The sequence below is a fragment of the Ciconia boyciana genome, chromosome 16 (genome assembly GCF_034638445.1).
Source record: "Ciconia boyciana chromosome 16, ASM3463844v1, whole genome shotgun sequence".
Classification (NCBI taxonomy): Eukaryota; Metazoa; Chordata; class Aves; order Ciconiiformes; family Ciconiidae; genus Ciconia; species Ciconia boyciana.
In genome coordinates, this window is record NC_132949.1 from 3,147,032 (window position 1) to 3,172,413 (window position 25,382).

Consider the following 25,382-nt stretch of genomic DNA (forward strand, 5'->3'; position numbering starts at 1 on the left):
TGCAACTGATGCTGGCCATAAATACTCAACATTTATTTTCCCTGGTAACAGAGGGTCACCTGAACTGATGATCATTTTTTAAAAAGTCAACTGAGGAATACAAAGCAAGCATGAGTCACAGGGAAAATAAGATGTTTGCTTCCAATTTCTACACCAATCTAAGTACTTGAACATCACTAACAGCTGGGCAGCTGCACCATTCTTACACCTATCTATGTACTAGAGACCAAAGTTAGGCATTTAATGTAACATTTGGTTCTTGCCACTTTGAACAGGAAGAGTTTTAAATGGCATATCTATCGCTGAAGAAAGAACAAGAAAAAAAAATCCGTTGTGGCAAGTCAGCAAAGTAAGTAACAACTGCAGTAGTTCACCAGAACTATTAACCTTGAAAGCTTTGATTTACACTTGACAAAAACGTAACTAAGCAATCTTAAACCAGCAGACACAGGAACAATTATACTGTTAAATTCCAACTGTGGCTTTCTTAGCAGATGATGCCTCACGATTGAACCCAGGATTACAGTACCCAGAAAATTAAAAAAAGAAAACCCCAAGCCCCAAGAAGCTCAATAACAAGGGCAGTTCTCATCTGAAAAGAAATACAGCAGATTATGACCACAGCCTTAAAATCTGTCCAACAATTTGAGAAACACCTTTAAAAAAAATTTTTCCCCCCTCTCCACTGTCACCTCCTCACTTTATGGCAATTGGCATGGTGCCAGGAGATCCCTCCCTCGCTGAAGCAAGGCTGCATTTGCCCAAGTTGGACACTGTTGCACAGAGAGAAGCCGTAACAGCAAACGTCTCCATAGAACTTTTTATATTAATTTAATGGGACAGAGAGCACAGAACTAATATGCTCTAAATTAAAAATAGTGCCATGATAAGCAATTTTTTTTTTCTTTTTTTAAACAGACAGGAAGCTGCAAATGCCAGTGGCAATGTGGCTCTGCACAAGGGTAATAAAGCAGTCTGCATTCGTGAAGCATGTTTTGGATAGGGAGGAAGGTTTCAGACAGACAGCGATACAAAACTGTTGTACTGCTGGATGTTTCTCTTGAGAATATCCGAGCACGGACCCAGGACACGTTCAAATCGGGGTCGATCAAGCTTTACACATTTCAACAGGCCACGAGCAACAACTGTGGCAGCACGGGGACGGTTCATCAACAGAGCTATTTCACCTAGGGCAAGAGGAAAGCGTGAACAGTGTTAAAAATCAACGTGCAAAAGAGCCGAAGAAATTACCCTGTTGTATTTCAAACTGCTGCAGGAATTGAACAGAAGGTAATTAAGGTTTTAACACCGATCTGAACAAGTATCTATGTAGTTACATTAGAAGCAACTGTGAAGGCAGTTTAAAAACACTACTTGATTATTTTTTTATTAAAAAGCCTGTCCACATTCAAGTCTCTCTGAAGAAGGCCTAAAGAATTGTAAACGTTGGTTCTATTTGAGAAAAGGTCATGTTCCAATTAACTACGTAATTTTCTTAGTCAACAAGTGGTTATTTTTCTAATATGTAAGGTATGCTACTGTTCAATTCTGATATTTCTAGGAAACTAAGGACAACAAGACCATGGTATTGAAGTAAAAAACATTAATGCACAAAGCAGAAGCCTTTGACCCACAGCCAGCCAGAATCAAGAATTTGACTCTGCCATGGGGCTGTAGAAGATGAGTATCTTGAAGTCCCATTGGATTCCCATTTCCTAAGCTATGCAGTAAGATGCCAAAAGCTTTATTTCAAATACCTGTTACAACTACTAAGCAACATATTCGGAAACGAAGTTTGCAATAAGCCCCTGTTTCCATTGGTGATAACAGCTACCCCTAACATTCCTAGCAACAAGCATGAAAGAAACCACAGCATCAACTTTTGGGTTTGTTTTTAAGCAGTTGGGCTGGTTATCTCCACATTCAGGACTGAGGAAAGAACTCAGTGCTCCTCAGAGAATAAATTTGCCTCCATTATCAGAAGGGATGCAAAAGAAATGAGAAAAAAAACTTTTCCTCTGTGCCCAATTATAAAACTCTTGAACTCAATAGCCTCCAAAACACAGGCTTGTAAAAGAATAAGTAGGTTCTAAGGGAGAGTTAAACCCCTGGGGACAGGTCTGCAGCACCTGAACACAATGGTAGAGATAACATTTAGTTTAAGAGTGGGAAACTCAAGAGTACACATCAAGGGAAATATTAGAAGAGACTGAAACAACACACATAGAACAAAAATCTAGTACTAGACACTGAGCTAAGCAGACCTTTGGTCAGATCCAGTACTATTAGTGCACTCTTGAGTACATCCCAGTTCAGGCTTTGCAACACAGTATTCGTTGATTACATCATCTACAAAGCTGAAAAACCGAACAGACAACCAGAAGGCTTTAGCAAGAAGACTGCTTAGAGTAATAAGGAGAGAGGACCTACCTTAAACATAAGAAAAAAGTTCAGCTTTTTTTTTTTTTGAGAGGGAAGTATTTAAACATTAAATAGTAGGTTCTGAACAGGTAGGTTGCTTTGTTTCAGAACTGCAAGCCACTTTTCTTCTGAACCCAAAATAAGGCTGCCAGGAATATCTTGTTATATACTGTTACATTATACTCCAAGAATGCTCTGTGAGCATACATATCCAGTCCTTATCTGTGATCCAAAATAAATCAACATGCACTAGACAAGTGATTAGTTCCATGTGAAGATTATTTTGAAGTTTTCACAAGTAAGTATAATAGGATCTTGGCCTTTTTCTTTGCCAGCACACGTAAGCTTTTTCAAGCCAAAGCAACTTACATACCACATAACTTTTAGCTGAGTAAGAATACCTTCAACAGAAGGAGAAAGACCCTGATCTGCACTTGGGAGACTACGTCCAGAGTACCGCATAGTTTCGGGGTCCCCAGTACAAGATGCTGACAAAGCAGAGCAAGTCCAGCAGTGCCACCCAGATGGTTAGGGGACTGCAGCACAGGATGTACAAAGAGATGCTGAAAGAGCTGGGTTAACCTGACCTGGAGAAAAGGAGGCTAAGGAGGGAATCTTCTTGCTGTCTTCAGCTACATAATGAGCAGTTATAAAGACAAAACTAGACTGCTCTCTGCACAGTGAAAGGCAGAGAGAAAGCAACAAGTTGCAGAACAGGAAACTCTTGTCAGGCATAAAGAAAAAAATCCTTTACAACAAGGCTGGTTAAGCAGTGAAAGAAATTGCCCAGAGAGGTTGTGGGATCTCCACCCCTGAAGACACAAGAGATTCGACTGGACACAGCCCTGAGCAGCATGATGCAATTTCAAAGTTAGCTCTGCTCAGAGTAGAGAGGTCTGACCAAATCACCACCAAGCCCCTTCTAAATTAAAGTACTCCAGAACGATCACATTTCTGTGACATGCGTGCACACCTGAATGCCAAGTGACTCTAATACTCCCCTGACATCAAGTGAAACCACAAGAGTTCGCCAAAACAGTAATTAAGCAAATCCATCCCATCACTATCATCCACAGCAGTCAACAACACAGCACAGGTAAAATGGTGACAGTGGTGTATGTAATCATAGTTGTCACTACAGAACTCACCAAAATAATCAGAAGGTGCCAGTCTGCCCACTTCAACAAATTCTTCATTTTCTGATCGACGCTGTAACACTGCAGCTGTGCCCTTTAATAAATCATAGCAATTAAACAATTGGAATTTCCAGCATCACTTGAAACACTGAATTCCACCAGGAATCAGCTGCTTTGCAGAAACGATCGTTACGATGTCTCAGTCTCTAAAAAACACTTCACAGTCCTTGCATCGTTCACTAGACTGCTCTATAAAAACAGCTGGTCCTCCCTCCTCTCTAAGCACAAAATGTCTTGGGTATTTACATACCCGCAGCACTGATTTCTCCCTGGTTTTCCTCATAAAACCAAGAATATTACAGTATGACCAGAAAAAAAAAAAAAAAACCCAAGAGACAGAAGATAATGATACCACTAGCAAGACATTACTTAGCTATCTAGAACAGGTCTCTACTCTTCTGAAAAAGGTAAACTGGTTTCAGCTAGAATGTTGTTACTTTTTTCCTGGAAGTACTATTTGTAAAAATAGCAAGATTAAATATAAGCTTCTGCATGTCCAGCAATATTATATTTCTTTAGCAATTCTCTACAAGTACAGTCTTACATTTTGTTTTTCTCCAAGTGTCTATTTAGGGGCAGAATAAGCCATGTTAGAAGAAAAAAAAAGTAAAGTTCTGAGCTTGAGCTTTTAATTTTGACCTTACTTACCTCCAGGATAATGAAGAACTCATCTCCTGGCTCTCCCTGGACCACAATCTTTTGCCCATCCTCAAACTGTACCGGTTCCAATGCATCAGCTACCGTAAGACGCTCCCACTTGTCCAGAGATTCTACAGAGTTAACAGTTCATTAATAGATTATCTTTTCAAGGCACAAATTATACTTTTCACTCTATCTTTATACAGAGGTCAACCTATTTCTGGCTACATTTGTGCATCAGGTATCAAGACCTGAATTAGAATTATTTTGGAATGATGCAGAAAAGCAGTACGGGCTTTGCAGTCAGTTTTAACAGACTACCACAATAGCCTGTAATCATAATAATGCTGGGTAGCAGCTTTATTACAATATGGCAATTTATTCCACTTCAGAACAAAAATCTTCTCACTTACCTAATATAGATACTTTACTAAGGAATTCCTCATACATCTTTCTCTTTCTCAAAGTACTCCCCTACAAAAAAAAAAAGGCAAATCAAAACCAAAGAAACCCAAGCATACAAAGTAAGTTTTCTTTCTACTTCATGTTTCACATGAGGCTTCAAATAAAACTTAAGACAAAAATATATTTAACCAGACATACCGCATCCTCTCACAGACCCCCAACCCACAAGATTCAGTGTTTTCAAATTTCATTATTTCAGTAATATTTCAGAGTTCAGCAACCTTCATAAAGTACTTAGCATTTATTGCAGCATTAATGTTCTTAAATGCATTCTTAGTGTATAATCTTACCAAAATTCACAAATATGCTCACATTAGTTACAACTGCTGTTCAGACGCATTACTTACAAATAGCAAGCTAAATAGAGAGCAGAACCAAAACATCTGACAAGCTAACCAGTAAGTATTACATTTTTAGTCCAGTTTAATATTGCACTGGTATTGTTTTGTTCACTAATGCAAGATTCCCCATGGCTCCATGCCTGGTAAACGTATGCTGAGTGATCAGCTTTCTGATTACAAAAAAGATAGCAGGATTTTGAAAAAAATAGCTCCAGCAAAGGAGACAGAAGGTACAGATAGAAGGTCAAATGACCAGTGTAAATTGACTGAACAGTAAAACCAAAAGCATAATTCCAGGTTATGCACACAGCTACTTGAGTCAATGGCATAAGCCACACATCAGCTAGAAAAATACTTGCCATCAGGATCCTTCTATAACTATCTCTGTCAATGCCCCACAACTTCACATTTGTCTTCGCTTTGACAGTTGCGGCACGGGGAGTTCCATATATAAGGGCAAGTTCTCCAAAGCTTCCACCCTCACCAACACTGGTTGCCCACTCGCTGTTCACATAAACCTGAAAGGCAGTACATGGTGATAAGCCAAGCCCACAGTATCTCGTGAGCTGGTCAGAGACAACATGAAGCTCCTGCCACCCCGTATTTCCTTTACAGGAAAGGGAAATTCTCACGTCTGTACAATCAGAGTTGACTATTTCAGGGTTTCATCAACACTTCACAGCCAACCCCAATCCCAGCCACAATTTTTACTTTCATCAACAAAGGGACTCTCTTCTGTATCACATGCACAGACTACACATGTAGACTCCTGAGACCCTCTGAAAGGAAACAAAATCTCAACAGTCTCTGTCAGAGAAAGCTATGGATTAGTTGGACTGGAATAATTAAAAGCCTGCTCATTCTTAACGCCTGTCCCACACCTCAACTAAACTCCACCCTGCACTTGTAAAACATTAGTATTGTGTTGGTGTCTGAATCCTTCATTTTGAAACTCAACACAACTCACGGTCTGTGCAGCCGGACTGAGCCATTAAGGAGCAAGGAGGCTCCAAAGCAAAATAAGCTTCTACAAGTAAGAACGTATTATGAGAAAAGCTGCTAAAGGAAGGACCCGTAGAAGAGACCTACAAATATCAGGCTATTCCTCTGCTAGGGATGAACATATCATTAATAAACTACCAATAATGCTTACATCCATTTCTCCTTGATCAACAACATAGAAGTTATCACCTTCATCACCTAAAGAAGAAAAAAAAAGATTTGAATACACACTAAAAAAAAAAAGTAAAGTTATGCAAGCATTCATGTTTCACAGAACTGGCATCTCTGCCAACTTCGATGTTTAGAATCTAATAAGGTTGGCAGAGACAAATTTTGCAGAACTTACAGAGTGAAAGTTCACATTTTGCTGATTTCACACTCCTCTCAGTCCTGTGAAAGAGGACATCTACTGGTATGTGGGAGATCAGCAGCATTTCCAGGATTACTGGAAAGGCGTACCAGATCCATAAACTGACATAACATGTTCTACAGAGCCATCAAGTGACAATCTTTCCAATAGATAACACATGCAATGAAACCACATCTTCCTGCAGTCGTTCCACTCCTCACTTTGGTACGAACTGTGCTTCAGGTAACACAACAAGAAAGGGTACTGCATCCAGACAATGTTTTTATTTTCAAAAAAACCCCAAGACTAACAAGAGCACTAGGCCAGAGTCTGCTCACCATCTCTAACTTATTCATCAATGTAAACATTGTCACTTGCCTTGCTGTATGACAGTCTCTCCTGCAATGTAAGTGACGGGGAACATTGCATCAAAGATGTCACTGAAGAAAAGGATACCAAAATTAGACGAATGCCTGGACAACTGCATGCATGCATTCATACACCTGTACCTCCAACCCAGCAATACTTTTCCTATAGCCTCTGTATGGTTACACTGACTGTTGTAAAGAGGCCGTGGAGCTTTGTACATTATGACGCATTTAGCTCTTCTGTACTCTGCACTTTAAGAAACTTTCTTTAAGACTACAAAGATTTATTCCTACCTTCTTTCATTATCATCAAGGTGGGCAAACAGCACATTCTTCTCAATAGCTTTTGCCAAAGCAGCCATAGTCTTATAATCTTTCGGAATAACCTAGGATATAATCAGGAAAAAGTAACCAATTAATTTTTTTGAAGAAAAATTTCTTCATTCCCCTGGGTAAATAAATTATTCAATTGCTACAAAACACTGACCGAGTTTTTCCAGTTTCTTTCAAGCACTATAGATCTAAAACCAAATATAGCCAATGTTTACAGCCCGTTTATGCAGAAGGTAAATAAAATCTTTTATTATTTTATGCAACTGTAAAAGAATCATTCCATGCTAAGTTTGTAAGTTTTTTTGCAAGAGTACAAGTGTCTGTTCCACCTGTGTTTTCCTATGAATAGCAGCAAGTCTGCTCTGCCATTAGGCTAAATGTAATGTTGTTGCAGCTGTCGAATAACTGGAAGCACTTTGTTTGTATATATAATATATAAATATATGTACATATAAATATATATTACTTCAAAGGGAACAGGTCTATGTTATGCATAAATGGTTTAATTGCATGACAGTTTATTCTAACCTCCAATTAAACACCTGTACACACAGGTCTGCTTTTTACAGTTATCACAAGACTTAACAGGCTACACGAGCCGTGTTATTAAATACACTGGATAGAAGGTGGTCTTAGATAAACTCTTGGAATGTAGATGCAATTTTTAGCAACGTTTAAAAGTTAGAGCACCTTTCTAACATAAGATGCAGCATCCTCTTCTGTATAGACTTCTGCACTGATGGCCCCACGCCTTCTTCGACCCTTAACCACAGGGTTCATAGGAGGAGGAGGAGAGATTTCATCCTCCCGTGAGTCTGAGCGTGAACCAGACTTCTGTTGATTCAACAACTGTTTTGTTTCCTCCTAAACAGGAAGGAAGACATGTTTGTGTCACATAATCCAGTAAAGCAAAAAAGCCACTACATGTTACATTCCAATTTAGTCTGCCAATGCAAGGGAGCTTCCTGTGTACTATTACTCCCACGTTAAGGCAAACAGGAGACTAGAGCAACCAAGATCAAAGGCCTTTCAAAATAGATGGTAGATATGCCTTTCATTCATAACATTCATATCACAATGGTGTTTATTTTAATAAGTTACACTAATAGTTTAATTTATTAAGAAGTATAAACAAGTTGATTCTACTTTCCGCTAGTGTATTTAACAGGCGATGAAGAAATTCTGCAAATGCTAAAGACATTTTCCCAACTGTAAACCCAGCAGTTCTTTCCCTCAGCTGTGAGGTATTAAGCCTTTTTTGATTTGAAAGACAGAAGAGCAATTCCTCAGAAATCCATGTTACATGAGAAGCTTTTGAAATGAGGTCAAGTCATGGATCAACTGGATACTCAATAACCAACAGTTATTTTAGGAGAAAGAAATATGAACACTGCTTACAGAAGAGCTGGAGAAAGGATGCTAGAGGACAAACAGTAGTTTTTTTTCCACAAACCACAAACTTTGTACAACATTACACATTTTCCTTATTTCCCTCAGTTACCTGTTGTGCTGTGTTGTAGTGATATTGTAGAAGACTAGAGTACTTACAATAAAATGAAGTCTAACTAATTTGACACATGGAAATTTGATTCTTCTATGTTCCAGAAGATTCACCTTAATCAACTAAAATCAGATTTAAAAACAAAACAAAAAAGCCAACCTTGGAGCCAAAGCATTTGCATCATAACAGCTCACATGACTTTCTCCCAGTGTTAAGGAAACAGGGTTTTGTGACATGCCTTAAAAGAACAAGGAGTCATCTGTTCTCTGAGAGCTCCCGGCACTTTTAAAAGCTGGGTTTGTCCCAGTGTCCTTGATCAAGCCGTCCCCTGCCCAGCTGGGCAGCTTGCTGCTTGGCTGCCACACTCCACTCCGGAGGTGCACAGAGGCTATGTATAACAACAGCACTTTGAGGAAAGAGACATCAGATAACCATTACAGTGAGTTTACATTTTACACCTCTCAGATAGCCAACGAGCAAGCACTCATCCGCCAAATTATATTTCACTTCCTGCCTTCTGCCCATTGATAAAAATAGTGCTACATTTCAAAACGATGGGGGCAAAACATATTTAAAACCTTGTTTCTATCTTCTGATTTTAGAGAAACAGGTCTCAACTGAGATGTTAAAAATAGCTTGAGCAGTAGTAAGTGTTTGGTTTAAACTGCCTCTCTACAAAGTGGGCAACACCACCAACCACAGAAACATACTGTTCATTCATATACAGAATACTTAACCCATTAAAAAAAACTTGACGCTTTTTAAATAAGTGAACACCAGCTGCTGTATTTTTTCCAGTATCACATAAAATATTTTATATTGAGATCCTGCAACTTTCAGAGGTAGAAGCACTTCAGCAGCATTTAGCAAGGGAGCTGTGTATCAAAACATTGCTCAAAAAGAGACTCACCAAGGTAATGGCCCACTCAAGGAACAAGGAAACCACACTAATAGGAACACTACAACTGGTAACTTCTGCCTGATCCGAGATTTAACATTACTATATTAAAAAGAAGTATGATAAGGTAGGGCATGGACACAGAAACCAGTCACAGGTGGGTAAGATAAGACATTAACTTAAAATACACCAGCTATTCTAAACAGCCTATATACACGCTCATCAAGAGGAAGATTACCCCCAAATGAGACAAATCTCTACATATTCACATTACATATCGCAAGACAACACTGTGCCACGGAGTAAGCGACATGCTAAAATCTCACTGTTCTCATAGCAGTAGCTTTTCATGTATTCATCTTTTTAAAATACATTTTATATCATTTCTGATACTAAACCACATATATTACACCACCAGATCAGAGAAAAATTACACCAGGCCTTGAAGAAAGAGTGGCAGTTGTTATTCTCAGTTACTTTAGAATCTAGCCAGTGTTTATGAGTGAGAAAATGCATTTGTTCAGGTTTAGAAGCTCTTCAGATTAAACACATCATGGACAAAGGCATTCATTTTGCTTGCTACTGATCAGTATAGCCAATATCTGGATTTTTAAAAGGTTTAGTAATAAAGTTAGCCTATTTATTACATCCAAGTGTTGATCCTGGTCTTCCAGCTGATGGAGCAGTTCAAGGAGTTTTTGGTCTCAGTGACCACTAATTGTAAATATTATTTTTCCTGACAAGTAAGAAATAGTTATTAATTCCATTTAAATTATTACAAGTAAGAAACACTAAAGAGAAGAAACTTCACATACTCATATTTTAAGACTATCAGCTACTGAAGACAACCTTCACAATTTCAGAATTATGTTTTACACTGTGTAGTCCAGCATCTGGTAATTGTCATCACACCAGAAAGTCTCAACTACTTCTGGTTAATTTTTTTTTTAATGTATATTAGCTCTCCATGTATTTAAAAAAAAGCACTCAGAAGCTAAAAAAGCAGTGGTAAAAGCTCTGCCATAAATTCACAACTGCAGAGTACATCCTTCCTAACTACCATGTTTTGCAAAAGAAACACTTAGGAAATAGGAAAGTATCCAGGTATTTTGAAGGCAGGGCAGGTGGTGGGGAACAGGTACAGTGACTAGATGCCAATCACACTTCATAATTCCAGCTTTCTATAAAGCCTAATATGCACATAACTGCATTACACACAATATTTCAAACATGCACTTACTCCAGTGGACAGCCATGTCCAATATCCAGGATTCATCTGGCAGGCTGTAATAATGATCTCTACATTAAATTTCCATAGCTCAAACTACATTACACAGCCAAGCACAGCACTGGATAGCTATTAGCTTTTAGTATGCATTGGTGTTACCAGACATGTTTGCACAGCAAAGAGAACAGAGGCCTTAGTACACCACAAACAGATAAAATAAAAACATTTATAAAATCAATGTGTAGTAATTAGATTCGTGTAACAGCTTTCATAACTCAGAAGAGGACATCTGAATTCCTATAGTAGCGACAACGATCTCAGAGGCAGTAATTTTAATGTTTCTGAACATGAATTCAAAAGCGTGTTTAAATGTCTTCAATGTATTTTAATAACATGACAGTGAATCAGCTCTCTGTGTGCACGCTGTGGAAGAGATGACTTGTCAGGATAACTGGAGAGAAAATAGTAACCTCGCTTCAGTTTTAAATAGTGTTCCTTCAAAATTCAGTCTTAAAAAAAATATACTGTATCTCAACCTCAATTTCATCCAGTCTAACAGATGAACAGATTTATAAAGTATATTGAAAAGTTGCTCTGCTTTATTAAAGTTGTAACAGACAGTAGTTCTGGAAGGTGAAGCAGATTCCGTTTCACTCATTTTTGCTCTACCAGAGCAAAGTACCAGGTTAGAGCTGGTTAATAATAGTACTTAGCATTTGTGCTTTCCAGACATGGATGTCAGAGGAGTTTGCTAAGGTAGCACAGCATGTTCACTGTTCTGTTACTTGATAGCTATTAAGGTAACAGGTATTAACGTTACCTGGTTAAACTAAGACCAATCCGTTAGACTGAATGGTGCAATTACTTAGAGAAAGCTGTAGCAATTTTTAGATTCAAGAAGGCAAGAAAAATGCTACAGTTTCACTTTTAGCTATAGCTGTGCTAGTGGGCATGTATAACCCACACCAACACAACTCAGACCCTGACCAAAATTGTAAGAGTAATTTAAGGGCAAAAAAGGTCACCTAAGCAGTTTTATTTTCAGCCTCCTTATAGGCTGACAGAGTACACAGACAGCCTATTTGCACCAGAATAAAATCATCAAGTTATTCAACTCCATAATACATGTGATTAAGTTCAGAGCTAGATGACTTGTCTTGCTAAAAACAAATTAAGTTTCCTTTAATCTTAAATAGTGCATGTTGACCATACAGTCCACTACACAAAAGCACCCAAATATTCCTATTTTATATCCCTACATATGGATTGGTTTACAATTTATTCTAAGTGCAGTAATGCAGTTTACTTTGTGAAGTTTTGTGTATCACCACTTGTGGCGATATTTTAAAAATTAGCAATCTATCAGTGCTTAGAAACTCGAGAATCCAAGGTGGGGAAGGAGGCACAGTAACAGGGAGGGACAATGGATTTTTAAGAACCTGATTACTACGTGATTTGCTGCTGGTATTCTCTCTGAAAGAGAATGTGCTCAAGATGCAACCACACACACAAAAGAAGTCAGACCTATTATAGAGTTCTTGCTCATTTAATAAGCAAAATGTTCCTCAAATACATTGTGAGTATAGGAGGTTAGCTTGCAGCATTTGGTCATTTTCTAGTATCTACCTTGAACACTTCAATGAAACGATAATTTCTGCTATACACGCTTATGATCTCTATTGTTAATTTCTTTCTTCTTTACATCAGCAATTAGTAACTAGCTAGAATAAAAAAATATATACCTCCCATATGCAACAAGTACTGAAAGCAGCACCTGCAAATGACTGCTCTACAAGGTCACAGCTACATTATTTACTAACGATGTATTCTGAATAGTCGTATCTAACCTTTCCTCCGCATTAGCCTTGAAAACCTCCATTTTCATAGCAACTTCTTTTCCTGTCTCCTTAGATATCAATATACAGAATGAACAGTTCAAAAGAATATGAAATCACTGTTTCAATTATGACCACTGAGATGACAAAATGCTTTCCATTCCCAAGATCCCAGAATGCTTCCAACAACAACAACAAAAACACCAAAGAGACCTTGAGGACAAACGCAAGAGAAACAACAAAGCAAAACACCAACACCGAGCTCCCAAGAGAAGGCAGAAACAGGCTTGCTCTCCTAGAGATCTGGAATGCAAATACTTCTGTTTGACTTCACCTGGGCCTGGATAACTACCACTGGCCTACTACTACTGTGCTGTACCCAAATTATTCTAAACCTTTTGTCTCAATATAAGAAACCTAATACCTATCGCCAGTGTCTAACCAAGGTCAAATGCCACAGTTATCATCTAACTACAGACACGATCGTGTATGCTACCTATTAGCTTCTATGAGTAAGCATTAGATGGGGATTACATCTGCATCCCAGCTGGGCAAGTCTCCTTGTCAGCTTGTGTTCTGCCCTACATGCTTTGTTACAACAGAGGTGGTTTTACACCGTGATCAACTGGCATAAACTACTGGAAAATAGGATTTGTTTTCCGAAAGTATCAGTTCCAATTTCAAACGGCCAATAAGAACACTGGTCAAATCTGAAGCTCAGCCTCTAAATCACAAAGAGATGACGTAAATTTACGTTGTTCCACTCTCCTTCCCTCCCGCTATGTATTTTTACCTTCTCCAATCTTTCAAAGTATTCTCTGAGGAATCCCATGGGTCTTTCAGGTCTCACTGTGCATAATTGTACAATGCAATCCTTCAGAAGTTGCTGGATGTTGTGTTTTTGGACGTAAAGTTCACATTCCCGAAGACTACGCTCCTCCTCACTGCTGCTGCTGCTGGAAGCTGCCATCGCTGAAGATAAGAGAAAGAGAAGGTTAAATAACTAGTGGAAACAAAGACGCTGCTGCCGATACAGTCAGACACATTATGCTGCATTATCATCTTACTGGTATCACAGCATAAAACTACCTTTATCTGTAAGACTGGTAACTAAGCTAAATCATGAAAGAAAAAGCTATGAACATATTTAGCACCTGGAGAGAAATAAAAAGTCTGGGTGCTCTACAGCCACAGGCACAAAAGTAAAAGCATTTGATTGAGCTGGAAAAGCTTCAACAACTCAAGCTCTGCGAGCACTCGAAGTCAGGGAAGTTTCCACCTAAACTTTCTGCTGATTAAACCTAGTATTTCGTAGGACTGGAGGCTCACTTCATAAACAGAGCTGTATGGTCTGTACAGGGTCATGTGGATGACGACCAGGAGATAGGTGGGTGGAAGCCGGGAATCTGAGAGGCAAATATGAAAAGCATTAGGAAGTGAAACATGTTACGATTGAAGCCAAAGCCAGTTCGCTAAATGCCAAGGCAGAGTCCACTAACGGAAATTATGGAATTAGAGGCATTTCTCCTAAAAAACTACTCTCCAGTTTAAACTGGTCCACACTTTATAACTATCTCCGCGGTAACACTGCACTCCCAAAACTATTTATTCAACTGTAAATAATCAAAAGTACATCTTTAAACACATTGTTACAATGCCAGGTTTTCAAAAGACTTTAAAATGATAGTGTCAACTGTAACACTTTCAAAAGTGTCCTTAAGCAGGTTTTTTCCTCCCTTTCAGGTTATAGAAACATTTTAAAATACATTTTTACGTATATAGATACATAAACATTTCATGTCATTTTTTTCATAAAGCAATTAATACTGAGACAGCTAAAGAAATAGGAAAGAATTTCTCAGGGCATTTTTGATGAAATATGAAGAAAGTTACCTGGTACAGGGACAGTGGCAACAGCTTATGAATATGCAGTAAGATATGTTGATCCCAGGATCAGCTTTTGAAAGGGAAAAAATGAATTCAGACAAAATAATCTTGAGAAATGACAAGTCCCTGAAAAGCCAAGCGGTGCAGTCATATTATGCGTTTTATCCTACCAAGGCAGCAGATTGAGAAACAGGCCACACAAGCAATATAACACTGTGCCCCTTTGAATTATGCTACTGGAGATTACAGGAGGACTAGAGTTAATACGAAATTGCTAACACTTCAAACAGGTTTCATTCTTGTCACAGTTAATCCCTGCATAAGTATGCACAGACAGATGTATTATGTGTTGCATAAACACCGAGTATGGACTTCACATGGACTGAAAAAGTGCCTTAAAGTTCTCCAGTTACTTCTTTTGTTTTGACAGCTCACACAGTGAAGGTCAGTACTAATTAACAGCCCCAGAGAAACTCAGTAGCTCCATGACAGCCTACAAATTACAATCTATGGAAAAAGAATCACACTGTTGATAGAGCAGACATGGGCCACGGCTGCTCACGAGAGCAGCAAGACCAGGGCAGAAAATACCAAAGAAATAAGGAAATCTCCAGCATTTTACAAAGTGTTTTTTCTGCCTGTTGCAAACCCGAAGCTTTCCAGAGCCCCCTAACACACGGCTGCACTCGGACTGCCGCCAACCGCCTGGGCCCGGCCTGCCGGCCCCGGGGCTGCCCTGCCAAGCCAAGCCCGCCCCTCACCGCAGAGTCAGGGCTGCTCGCCGCTCCCCGGCCCAGCGGTGCGGGCGGGCGGGCAGCCCCGCGGCAGCACCAAGACGAACGTAACGACACGGCGTTCCTGGGGCGGGGGGACAAACCCTCCAACCCTATGTCGGGCCGGGGGACTGTTTTAGCGTCTGAACGCCTCCGTGCCCAGCGCCTGCAGGCGACGCCCGGCACAGCCCCGGCGCGGCCCGACAAGCCCGCGGGGGCCCCACGCAGCGCGGCCTCACTCCCCGCTCGGACACGGGGCCTCCAGCCAAGGCAGGAAAGGGGACCCTGCCCCCCCCCACCCGCAGCAGGCCCGGCGGCTGCCGGCTCCGGCACCGGGCCGCTCCCCTCAGCGGGGCCGGCCCCCACCCCCAAGGCCGCAGGCCTCCCGCTCCGCGCCCTTCCCGCCCGGCCTCGCTTCCCCGCCTCGCCCCGCAGTCCCCTCAGGGGCCGCTCCGCCGGGCCGCGCACCGGCGCTCACCTGGCGCGGGCGGCTCCGCCGGGCCCTCACCGCCCCCCGCCCGTCCCGGCCCGGCCGCGGCCTCGGCGACAGCAGCGGCGGCGGCGGCGGCTCCCACCGGAAACCGCCCGGCCCGGCCAATCACCGCCCGTCGTGACGTCAATGCGCCTCGCTCTCACCCAGAGCCGTCGCCGCGGTAACCTTAAAGGGGCAGCGCCGGGCGCCGCCGCTCAACGGGGCGATCGCAGCCCGGGGAAGGGAGGGCGCCTTTAAGGCGCGCGAGACTGGCGGGGAGAGAACGGCCGGGGCGCTGAGGGGAGCGGGCACCGCGCCGGGCCGGGCCGGGCCGCCCCCCGGGGCCGCTGGGTCACCGCGGGCCGGGCCCCGCGGCTTGGGCTGGGGAAGCGGCGGGGGCGGGTTCGCTCCCCGGGCGGAGGGAACCCGCCGGCTCCGGTAGCGGAGGCCGCCGCAGGGCGGCGGGAGAAAACCCGCGCTGCCTCTCCCCTGTGTAGGCCTTGCCCAGAGCGGTCGGCAGCACTAGCCGCACCGACACCCTGCTGAATGGCGTGCAGGGTGACGGCTGCGCCGGCCTGGCGTGCGAGGCATTAATAAATAACGACCCGGCTGCGGATGGCGGGTGCTGGTGAACGTTGGCCTTGACACTGCCGGGTGAAGAGCTCAGAGACTGTTGGGGCGGGGGGGGGGAATAAATTGTACTCAAGTTTGGCAAAGAATTTACTATATCCATTTAAAATCCGCGTGCAGAGTTGTTTCACGTGTCTTTATGGCTGAGATGAGCCCTTTGAATCCCTTCACTTTGAGTACTTAAAGCCTGTAAGAAGTCGCCGAAGATTTCGGCTGTGCTGGCTGGGAGACACAGCCCCCACGCAAGGACTTGGGAAAATGAAGCCCGAATCCTGCGCCTGCCGATCTCCCTACAGCCGAGGAGATAACTCGGTTTCACAACTCAATGTTACAACTGCTGCGAGAGCTTTTAAACCAAAATTCATCAGTGCTTAACTCATTTGGGAGAATCTTATAACATACAACCAAAATCATTCCAGTAACTAGAGTTTAATATGTATTTTGGGATTAGAAGCTATCAGTGCTTTTGCAATGACATGACAAGCCATCAGGAACTATCTGCCATGGTGTTTCTTGTTTACTAGTTCTCATATTAAAGAAACAAAGGATAACAGCTTAGGTGTAGATGGTAGATCTGCATTTACGACAGGCCAGAGCTAGCCCCTGAGTTCACATTCCTTAAATGTTCGAGAGCTTCTGTCTGTTACGGGTTAATTAGAAGCCAAGGTCCAGGATTTGCTGACACTAAGCCAAAAGCTGGCGCTTTTACAAAAAATATGAATTGTAAGGAATCATTAATATTTGTGAAATACTGTCAGAGTACAGCATTAATAAATATCACATCTACTTGATCACCTGGTAACAATATTTCTTTCTGTAACTGAAGACTATTAGAACTTTCTGAACACTGGGAAAAAGTTGTGTACATTGCCCTCTACACACTTTTTTTTTTTTGCTTTTTATCTTCCCTTTTTGCAAGCTGTCTGCTGTTGTCACATCTCACTCCTTGTTTGGACACGTCCTGGTGCTGTTTTGGGATAGATCCCATCTGGAACAAAGATCAGACCTGTTCGTAAAACCTGTTCTGCAACATTGTCTTTATTAAGAAAACAAGTATACTGTTGTACAGCGTGCTCCTGATGCAATCCTTTCCTGAGCTCTGGAGCCAGAGTGTTCCGATGGCGAGGCAGGAGTGTAATAAAGGGAACAGAGCGGGCGTTCAACGGGAGCCTTCCGACGCCAACCTGAGGTCCCTCTTCTTACCTGCGTACAGCTCCGTCACCGTGAGTCAGCACTGATTTATCTTTGAAGGTTAAATCACGCTTCTTCTAAGCATACGTTCGTACATATTCATGTGTTAATTCTTACACTGTTAAAGACGTAAGAGAAATTAAAAACAAACAAAGCCCTGTTCCATTTGGTCTGGTCTGAATTACAGTCAAACATTGGTCTTAACTGCCTAATTAAATAATAAACATTCCTGAGTAAATAACTTGCATTACCGTCAGCACTATTCCCACAACTTTCGTTTCAAACAATTTTATGCATTAGAGTTTCTCATGAAGCAATCTGTTGCCTGAGGCCGTGGCTGCTGAAAAGCAGAGAGCTGCCCAGACTGCCAGCAGAATATACTAACGCAAGCACAAGAGACATAGCGTGACACAGCCAGCGAGTCACCATGAAGAGGGCTAAGGTGGGGACTATGCTTTCACAGAGCTGTACTAGCTGCTTTTAGTTACATTTAATAAGAACTCCATAGAACCGTTTTTCTAATTCAGTTTCATGTCCTATCCTGTAGCAGAGGCTGTCCTAAAGCACCATGTTATTAATTTTTTAGACAAATCTAGAAGTCAATCCTGGCTCAGACCCCAATGGCAAGGAGCAAGGGTTAGCATGGTAGTGAATTCAGTGATGGTAACCATCGCATGTCCTTAGTGGTGGGACATCCAGTTTCCTAGACTGGTAAATACTGGCAGAGTCTGAGCATGGACGAGAAGAGATGACTCCCCAGGCAGGGGCTGTGGATCATCACGTGTCACAGCATGGACTTACAGAAAGCTGCCGACAGGACTTCCTGAATTTTAGCAGCCTGATTGCTCTCATTTTTAAACCAAGACACACTGCCTGAAGTATGATATTTCTGGGCAGATTCTGGAAGAAAATGCCCAAAGATATTTAAGTCCCTGCAAGTTAAGAGGACTTGGCTGCCTGACTACCTTGGAGAACCAAGACCAGTATGTCAATTCATTTTTGTTAAGTACTCTACTGTTAAGTCTCTGTATTTACCCACTTCTGTTTCAGCCTCATAAGGAGGAGTCAAAAGCACTATTTTCATGATTAAAAACAGCAGTCCTCTTCAAGATCATCGCAGTTCCTTCATCAGCTGAGTGATAATGCCACCTCATCATTCTTAAGCATTTGGCTCATCTCCATTCTGCATTAAGTCATGTAGGATACATATTCCTGGTCTCATAAAAGACCAATAAATTTGTCTGTAAAAAGTATCTGAAATATCCCAAGTGGGAAGATAATTTGTTTGCTTTTTAACAAAGCTTCCCAGAAGTTCTTAAAAAGACTAAATTTATTACACTAATTTTTATGGTGCTATTTATCAACATGGTGATCAACAGTAATAGAAGCTAAGAATGGTCACTGGGAAGGAAAGAAGTCAAGGCTTTCTGTTCTGCTTACCACCATGCAATCACATAAACCCCACAGAGATACTGACTGACTCAGTATTATCCTGCAAGCATAAAGCATTGCAGCATTCACCAAGGAAGTAAATGAGAGCACACTGGCACAGCAAGTTAGCTGAGGGGAAGGAGATCCAGAACAAGGTAGCCAGGTCAGAAGGCTGTGCATGGAACAGCAAGGATGACATGGGGAGAGGGCACAAGGAGCAGTGTTAAAGGGGTGTGAAGAGCAGCTTGAAGCTGAAGTGGCTGAGGAGTCACTGGATCCACCTGAAAGGAAAATGGGAAAAAAAAAAAATTATAGATCACTAGGCCAGAAGAAATACCTCCATGAGCAATCGCACTCTGCCAGGATTAACAGGGGGACAGTGACTGGGGAGCTCAGGGAAGAGAAAGTTATATGAGCCAAGATGAGAAATAAGAGCATACAAGAAGTCTAACCCCTGCTGTGTGCATAGAACAAAAAAAGCTTCCTGATAGGTACTTTAGTGGCAGCAAAATTAACAGGGCCTGTGGGTATCTGCTGTGCTGCACAGGAGTCATAACAGCAGGGTTTTCTACTGAAAATACCATCCCAACAGTATCATGGTCTGCCCATGAGGTCCATCACGGACAAGCCACTGGGACTGAAAGCAAATGAGTCAAGTGCTGGATTGAAACAGCCAATGTTTGTCCCCCACACACGGTTTTACATGTTAAATCATGCAAATCTGTCACTTTAATGTACAAGCAGGGTCCAAAGAGGCACAGCCCAACATGCAACACTGTCGTGATCGGAGTGACTGCTGCATGTGCACCATCTTGGGGTGGGGGGAATGGGGAATGAAGAAGCTTTAGGGGTACAGAACCCCATCGTGACCTGTGCCGTGGGCTAAAAACCACTCTGGACCTTGGAAGATGGCGCGTGGAAGCTGGCTTTGGTCTTGCTGCACGTCAGCTGGGCAGACAGTTGTGTGAGATGGTCCCCAGTGCAGAATGAGTTTGCTTTGAGCAGCAGCTCTTAGATCATTTCCGTATGTTACTTCGAAGAAGAAAATGACTGGCAAGGCTCAAAACAGAGTAACCAAGAGCCAAGAAAAAAATGCCCTGAAGTGCCCAGATCTTAAAGATAGGCCAGTTGGGGAATCCATTTACATCTGCAAGATGTGCCTACTGCAACACAGCCCTTCACACACTCAGTGTGGTTCCCAGCTGGAAGACTTCCAACACCCAAGGGGCAACGATGGGAACATTTTACCTCCTGAGTAAATGCTAAACAGCTCAGCAGCTCGAGGGAGGCAGTGCAGCCAGCCGTGGTGCCGTCCTTATCTGAGGTATGTCACATAGCTCTCCTGCGTTTGCTTAAGGACAGGCTCAATGACACTTTGAAAAAGCCATGACACCCTGATTAAATTCTAACACAGATAATTGCCTGCCCTCTGACCATGCTTAACTTGAACTCAATGTTCTCTCTTCTGACCTAAGGAGTTCTGTCTAGAACAGCAATTAACCTGCACCTCAGCAGTGGGGCAAGAAGTTTCTAAGCGCCCTCCTGAAAATATTTATTGGAAACTCCTTGCTTAGGTGTCTATGCACAAGTCTGAAGGACTTCAGGGACTCACTCTCTCCTCAACTCTGAGCGAGGACACGGATTAGCACAGCAGGAAACAGATGCAGGTCAGCGTGCTAAGCTGCCTCAGAAGAGCTGGGAGATAGAAAACAGCATCCGAAGCACTGCAAAAAAGACTCAGTCCTCCAGTGTGAGGCTCAGTCCTCCAGAGAGAGGGAAGGAGATGGGAGAGCAGCAGGTCTTTGCCTCTTGCAATTTGGATGCGAACCATCTTTGCTTTGCATCGTTAAATTTATAAAACCTCTGGGCTGCTTCAGCAGTTCACAAACTGCCCAAGCATCTGCAAATGTGATTCTTGACTTTAAGATCTCTCTGACGCAAACCAAATTAAAGAGCAAAGAGATAGTGTGCAGCTACTCTTGACTTATTTTCTGGGAACGCACGTGAAATACTACTAGTGTTTGTTTTGTAAGAGAACGTAAATACCCCCATTGAAAAGAATCCTCAGTTCCCGTGCTTTTAACATAGAAGCAGTCTGGGGAGAGCCCCCTCTCCGAGCATCATCTGTGACACAGTTCTGTTGCAAGCTAAATGCACACATAAAAGCATTCAAAACATCCATTTGCTTATGTGCTTGTCTCTGAAAGCAGGTGGCAAAGTAAACACATCATGCAGTCGGTCAGATCCACTATTCTTGGTCTGGACTGACATCCCAACAATGTCTGGACCGACATCTAACAAACTGGCTACAGAATCAAACGATTTCTGATGCAATTTTCTGCCTCCCTCCCCCCAAGATAATAGAACATTTTCCCAGATGGAAGGAACCCACTTTAAAAACAATGGGTCTTTGAAATGTCAGCTAAGGCTTGCTTGGCATGTGCTGTGTGCCACAGGAATACGTTATAGCCTTTTTCATTCTCCAACTGTAACCCTTAAAACTGAAGCAGCAAGATTATTAAGAGATGCAGGTCTAGTTTCCTGCTCTGCTACTGATTTCCAGCCTCTCCTGTGGAAATCTCTTAGCCTCACTCCATCTCCGCTTCCCTCAGTGGGATGAGGATAAAAGCACTTTCTGGGCTGAGGATGAAGCCAAGCTCATGAGATGTTTGTGTGCTCCAGTAATGGGGATCAGTAATTGAATCACTTGAACAAGGTTTAAGCCCGTCACAAGAGAACCGATTCAGTATGGTTTGCAAAAGAAGTCATGAAGCTGCATCCACATGAACTTGGGAGCTATGGCTAGCAATGGCTACGGTTACCTCATCTCTGTGTACACCACAGTCCCGTGAATTCTCTGAACAAGAACCAAGTTGTTTCTGCTATGAATGTATTTATTATACCAATGTTTCGTGCCATTTCTCCTCAAAGCTCCTCCTTGTCTCCTCTAGCATGAAAGAGGAGAAAGTCACCCAGGTCATGAGACACACTTACATGCTAGGAGCTTGGGCAGTGAGCCTGTCTCTCCCAATGTTATCCCTCCACAGCCTTACTAAGCAGAGCTGCTCTTCTGGTCTGGTCACACCAGGCTGTGCAGGAACCTGATGTTCCCCGCTCTGTCAGGACCTCTGCGTGCTCCCCGTCTTCTCTCACATGTTACTTGTTCTGATCTCTCAGGTCAGAACATTCTTTGATCTTTAGATAATTACAGAGGAATTACAATTAGTGCTGTATCCAAGAGTTAAAGGGAAAGCAAAAGTTTCTCTCTTCCCCCCCCCCCCCCCCCCGCTCCAGTTTCAACCCCTTTGCTCTCTGTGGTACAGGTCTCATGGTTCTCAGCTGAAGAGACTCCAGGATTTTAAAGAGTCCAGTGTGCACCCCAAAGAGACATGAAGATCAGCCACCCTCAGCCTGTACCACTCCTGTGAGCAGTGCGTCAAACCAATTCACAAAAGCCTCCAGTGAGATAATCCATTACCACGCTAAGTGTGATATCCTAATCCTAGTTAGGGAAATGGGATATTTGCCAGAGCAAGGACAAGATAAGGAGCATTAATCCACCTTACAAGGAAACGCAGCATTAGGTTGCAAGCTCTTCCCTGATCTTGGCAAGCACTTCTGGAAGGGCTGCTCACAAATGACAGCTCGTTAAATGGCAAGATCTGGCTCAGGGTCAGCATTTAAAACTGAAAAGGAAAAACTACTAGAAGCAAAGCTCTCAAAACTTTGGTGACATTCAGACTGGCTGTGGAGATTCAGACTGGCTGTGGAGTCAGGGATGACTGCTCTTGTCCTTCCATCACCCTGATGGATGTAAGTGCCGGCAGATGGCTCTCGGTGCATCTTTCCTGATTTCTGTACCTAAACAGAGTGCAATGAAACTTCTTGTATGCGCATGGCACGCACACTTCCACTGTGTGCCCCTTCCCCTCCCCACGCTAGGTTAGTATCTGTCCAGTCAATTTAGCGAGACAAGCCAGTCTGCTGGTGACTGTCACAAATGTGTTCTGTCCATTGTTTTTTCTTTCTCACATTTTTATATTTGATACAGGAATCATGATATCAAAAAAAAAAAAAAAAGGCTTTGAACTGATGACTTCTCTGGTGGCTAGATCTTGTGATCAGGGTTCTTCCAAACTCAGACTGGCCTCTGACATATACAGTCCAGCTCTCTGCTTTCTTCTCACTTTTCCACTGTATAAGAGGAAAAAAAAACTTGTCTGTCCTGACATAAACAAGAAGTAACTCATCCAAGCAAGAGGAGAATGCAAGGTGTAAGTTCCACATTCCTTTCTGTAGCATTCTGTTAGCAGGACTACTCGACTCTCTCTGAAGTCAGTGTTTTTTCCTGCAACAGTACTGAGAACTAGTGGAGGTGCAGATAATCCATTGGATAATCCAAAGAGTAAGCAAAGACTGCTCTCTCCATGTAACAAGTACCATGTAGAAACATTGCTGCGTACTGATGCCAGACCAGAATGAACGCTGTGTGCAGCCGGACTCGGGGCACCAGATGGCAGCATTTATTGTCTGGAGATCCTAGAACAGCCGGGACTGGCAGTTTAGTGCTTGACAGTTCATGCTATTAAAGCCCCTAAAGGTTGGGCTGCAGCCCCTTCTTCCTGCGCCACCTCGATGATCGTGATACCACTTGATAAGGGTAATAGATAAAAGCAAAGCAAACGTCTATGTGCCACCTCTCCCCACTCCTTTCCCATGCAAAAGATGGTTTCTTTGCTATGAAAAATGCTTGCTCTCCTTATTAGAAACTCACCTTTTGCCTGTTCCCTCCTGCCTCTTTTTCCCCTAGAAGACTCTAGACCCTCAACAGGCTCCTGGTCATCATGAATACCAGTGAAGGATATTTAGCAGATTCAGCCCATGCCAAGAGGTTTTTTTTTTCTGTAGCAGATTTGATTCAAATACCAGACATATCAGTAGGAGCAGGCTTTTATTGGAGACGGAAGAGCTTGGCTGGAATTTAAACACTGAGCTAGGGAAAAGCCTAAAAGCTATCAAAAGGTACCTAACCCTTCTCATGTCGAATAGCAGCATGCGCGATGCCATGGCTGAGGGAGGCCCTTCTAGGCACAGTGGCTGGTTTCCCAGCTTCTTCACCTCCATTTCCTCTTTAAGGCTTGAATACATACACCCAGGGTGGAGAACACAAACCAACATCTGTCATACAAAGGTTTTTGCATTGAAAAATACTCACAATCAGATGGCCACACTCTGGACTGGTTTTAGAGTTAATGACTGAGTTGAGGTTGTTACCGTCAATGGTTACTGCACACAAAGTAGAGTTACTGCAATCACGGGATTGTCAGGAAAGGGAAGCCGACTCCTGGTATATTCTTCCCAGCAAATGCACGCATCAGAGCAAGAACTATCCCTCTGGTGTCTGGCGTGACTCTCTGCTGCCTCTGCCAGACCATTTTCCCCAGGTGTGACATATACCCAGATCCCAAGAAGGAATTCAGCCCCTAACTACTACCTCCTTCCCAAACTGTGTTCCTGAAAACCAATTTAGCTATTTCTTTTAGAGAGACACCTCATTTCTTTACCAGGAAGACCCACAATTTCCACACACAGCACCTCAGCTTCTGTTTCATGCCCAAAGCCCAAGCGCCCCAATCTGCCAGAGCACAGATCCTGAGATCTCCAAGGGCTCTTGTGAGGCTGGGCTTCACCAACACACAGAAGCTATTCCAGCCGGAGGAGCAGCTTGCCCTGATGCTGGCCCTGGTCATACAGCCATGGCCATCGCTGTGGCATGGCTGTACTCAACAGCAACACCTGCTCCAAAGGCCACCAAAGGTTTTCACACTGCAGCAGAGGACAAGAACTGTTTGTTTCTCCCACCTCTGCTTATTAAATAGCCATTGTAGGCAGCTAGCTGAAAGGAAAGTTGACCAACATGGTTGCATCAGTCAAACTACAAAAATAATTGTATTGCCCAAGTCTCAGATGCTTTTGTGGCTCTGCTTTATCAAGGATTAATTTTAAAACCAGCTCATGGTGATTACCCAAGCAGCAAACATCCAACTGTAGCAGTTGCTCAGAAACTGGTTTTTGAAATACAAGGCACTGACTCCCTGTTTTTGTTTGTTGGGGCTTTTTTGTTTTGTTTTTAAACTTTTTCCTGCTCTACAACACCATTTTCCGTCTGACATCCCTGTTTCAAAATCTAACTATGCTGATCCACAGGGACAGTCCTAGGACATTCAAAAAAACAGCTTTTCCATTTCGTTTTTAGGTTTTATTAGAGCTTCCCACTAGGCCCCTATGAATAGAAGATGTTTTCCCCCAAAACATGATTAATTTAAAATTATTCCCCTGCTGCCTTTGCAGCGTCGCTCATGTGCTCCGTGTCCTAGGGACGATCTGCCGTCAGCCTCACTCCAAGCTAAGGCTGTTTTGAA

General features: G+C 42.7%; 1 protein-coding gene across 2 annotated transcripts; it reads right to left on the minus strand.

Annotated features, from left to right (window-relative positions):
• Positions 1-808: 808 nt before the first annotated feature.
• Positions 809-15,871, minus strand: PRKAR1A (protein kinase cAMP-dependent type I regulatory subunit alpha). Of its 2 annotated transcripts, XM_072880918.1 has the most exons (12): positions 15,715-15,871; positions 14,470-14,533; positions 13,370-13,548; positions 7,805-7,978; positions 7,076-7,167; positions 6,792-6,853; positions 6,216-6,262; positions 5,422-5,580; positions 4,670-4,730; positions 4,266-4,387; positions 3,570-3,651; positions 809-1,187 (listed from the first exon to the last, which is right to left on the minus strand). In XM_072880918.1, exons 3-12 carry the CDS (start codon positions 13,544-13,546, stop codon positions 1,015-1,017), a joined length of 1,149 nt encoding a protein of 382 aa, XP_072737019.1. In that variant the 5' UTR covers positions 13,547-13,548; positions 14,470-14,533; positions 15,715-15,871; the 3' UTR covers positions 809-1,014. The 2 variants fall into 2 exon arrangements, with proteins under 2 accessions (XP_072737019.1, XP_072737020.1); XM_072880919.1 differs by lacking the exon at positions 14,470-14,533 and having other exon boundaries at positions 15,715-15,826.
• Positions 15,872-25,382: the final 9,511 nt, after the last annotated feature.

What these genes read in the sequence shown, in the direction of transcription:
- PRKAR1A (XM_072880918.1), bottom strand. Translation starts at nt 13,546, where the DNA reads ATGGCAGCTTCCAGCAGCAGCAGCAGTGAGGAGGAGCGTAGTCTTCGG. An exon ending in CTTGATGATAATGAAAGAAG is followed by an intron (nt 6,854 to 7,075) that starts GTAGGAATAAAT and finishes CCTTTTCTTCAG; the next exon opens with TGACATCTTTGATGCAATGT. An exon ending in GTTATAGAAGGATCCTGATG is followed by an intron (nt 4,731 to 5,421) that starts GCAAGTATTTTT and finishes TTTTTTTTGTAG; the next exon opens with GGGAGTACTTTGAGAAAGAG.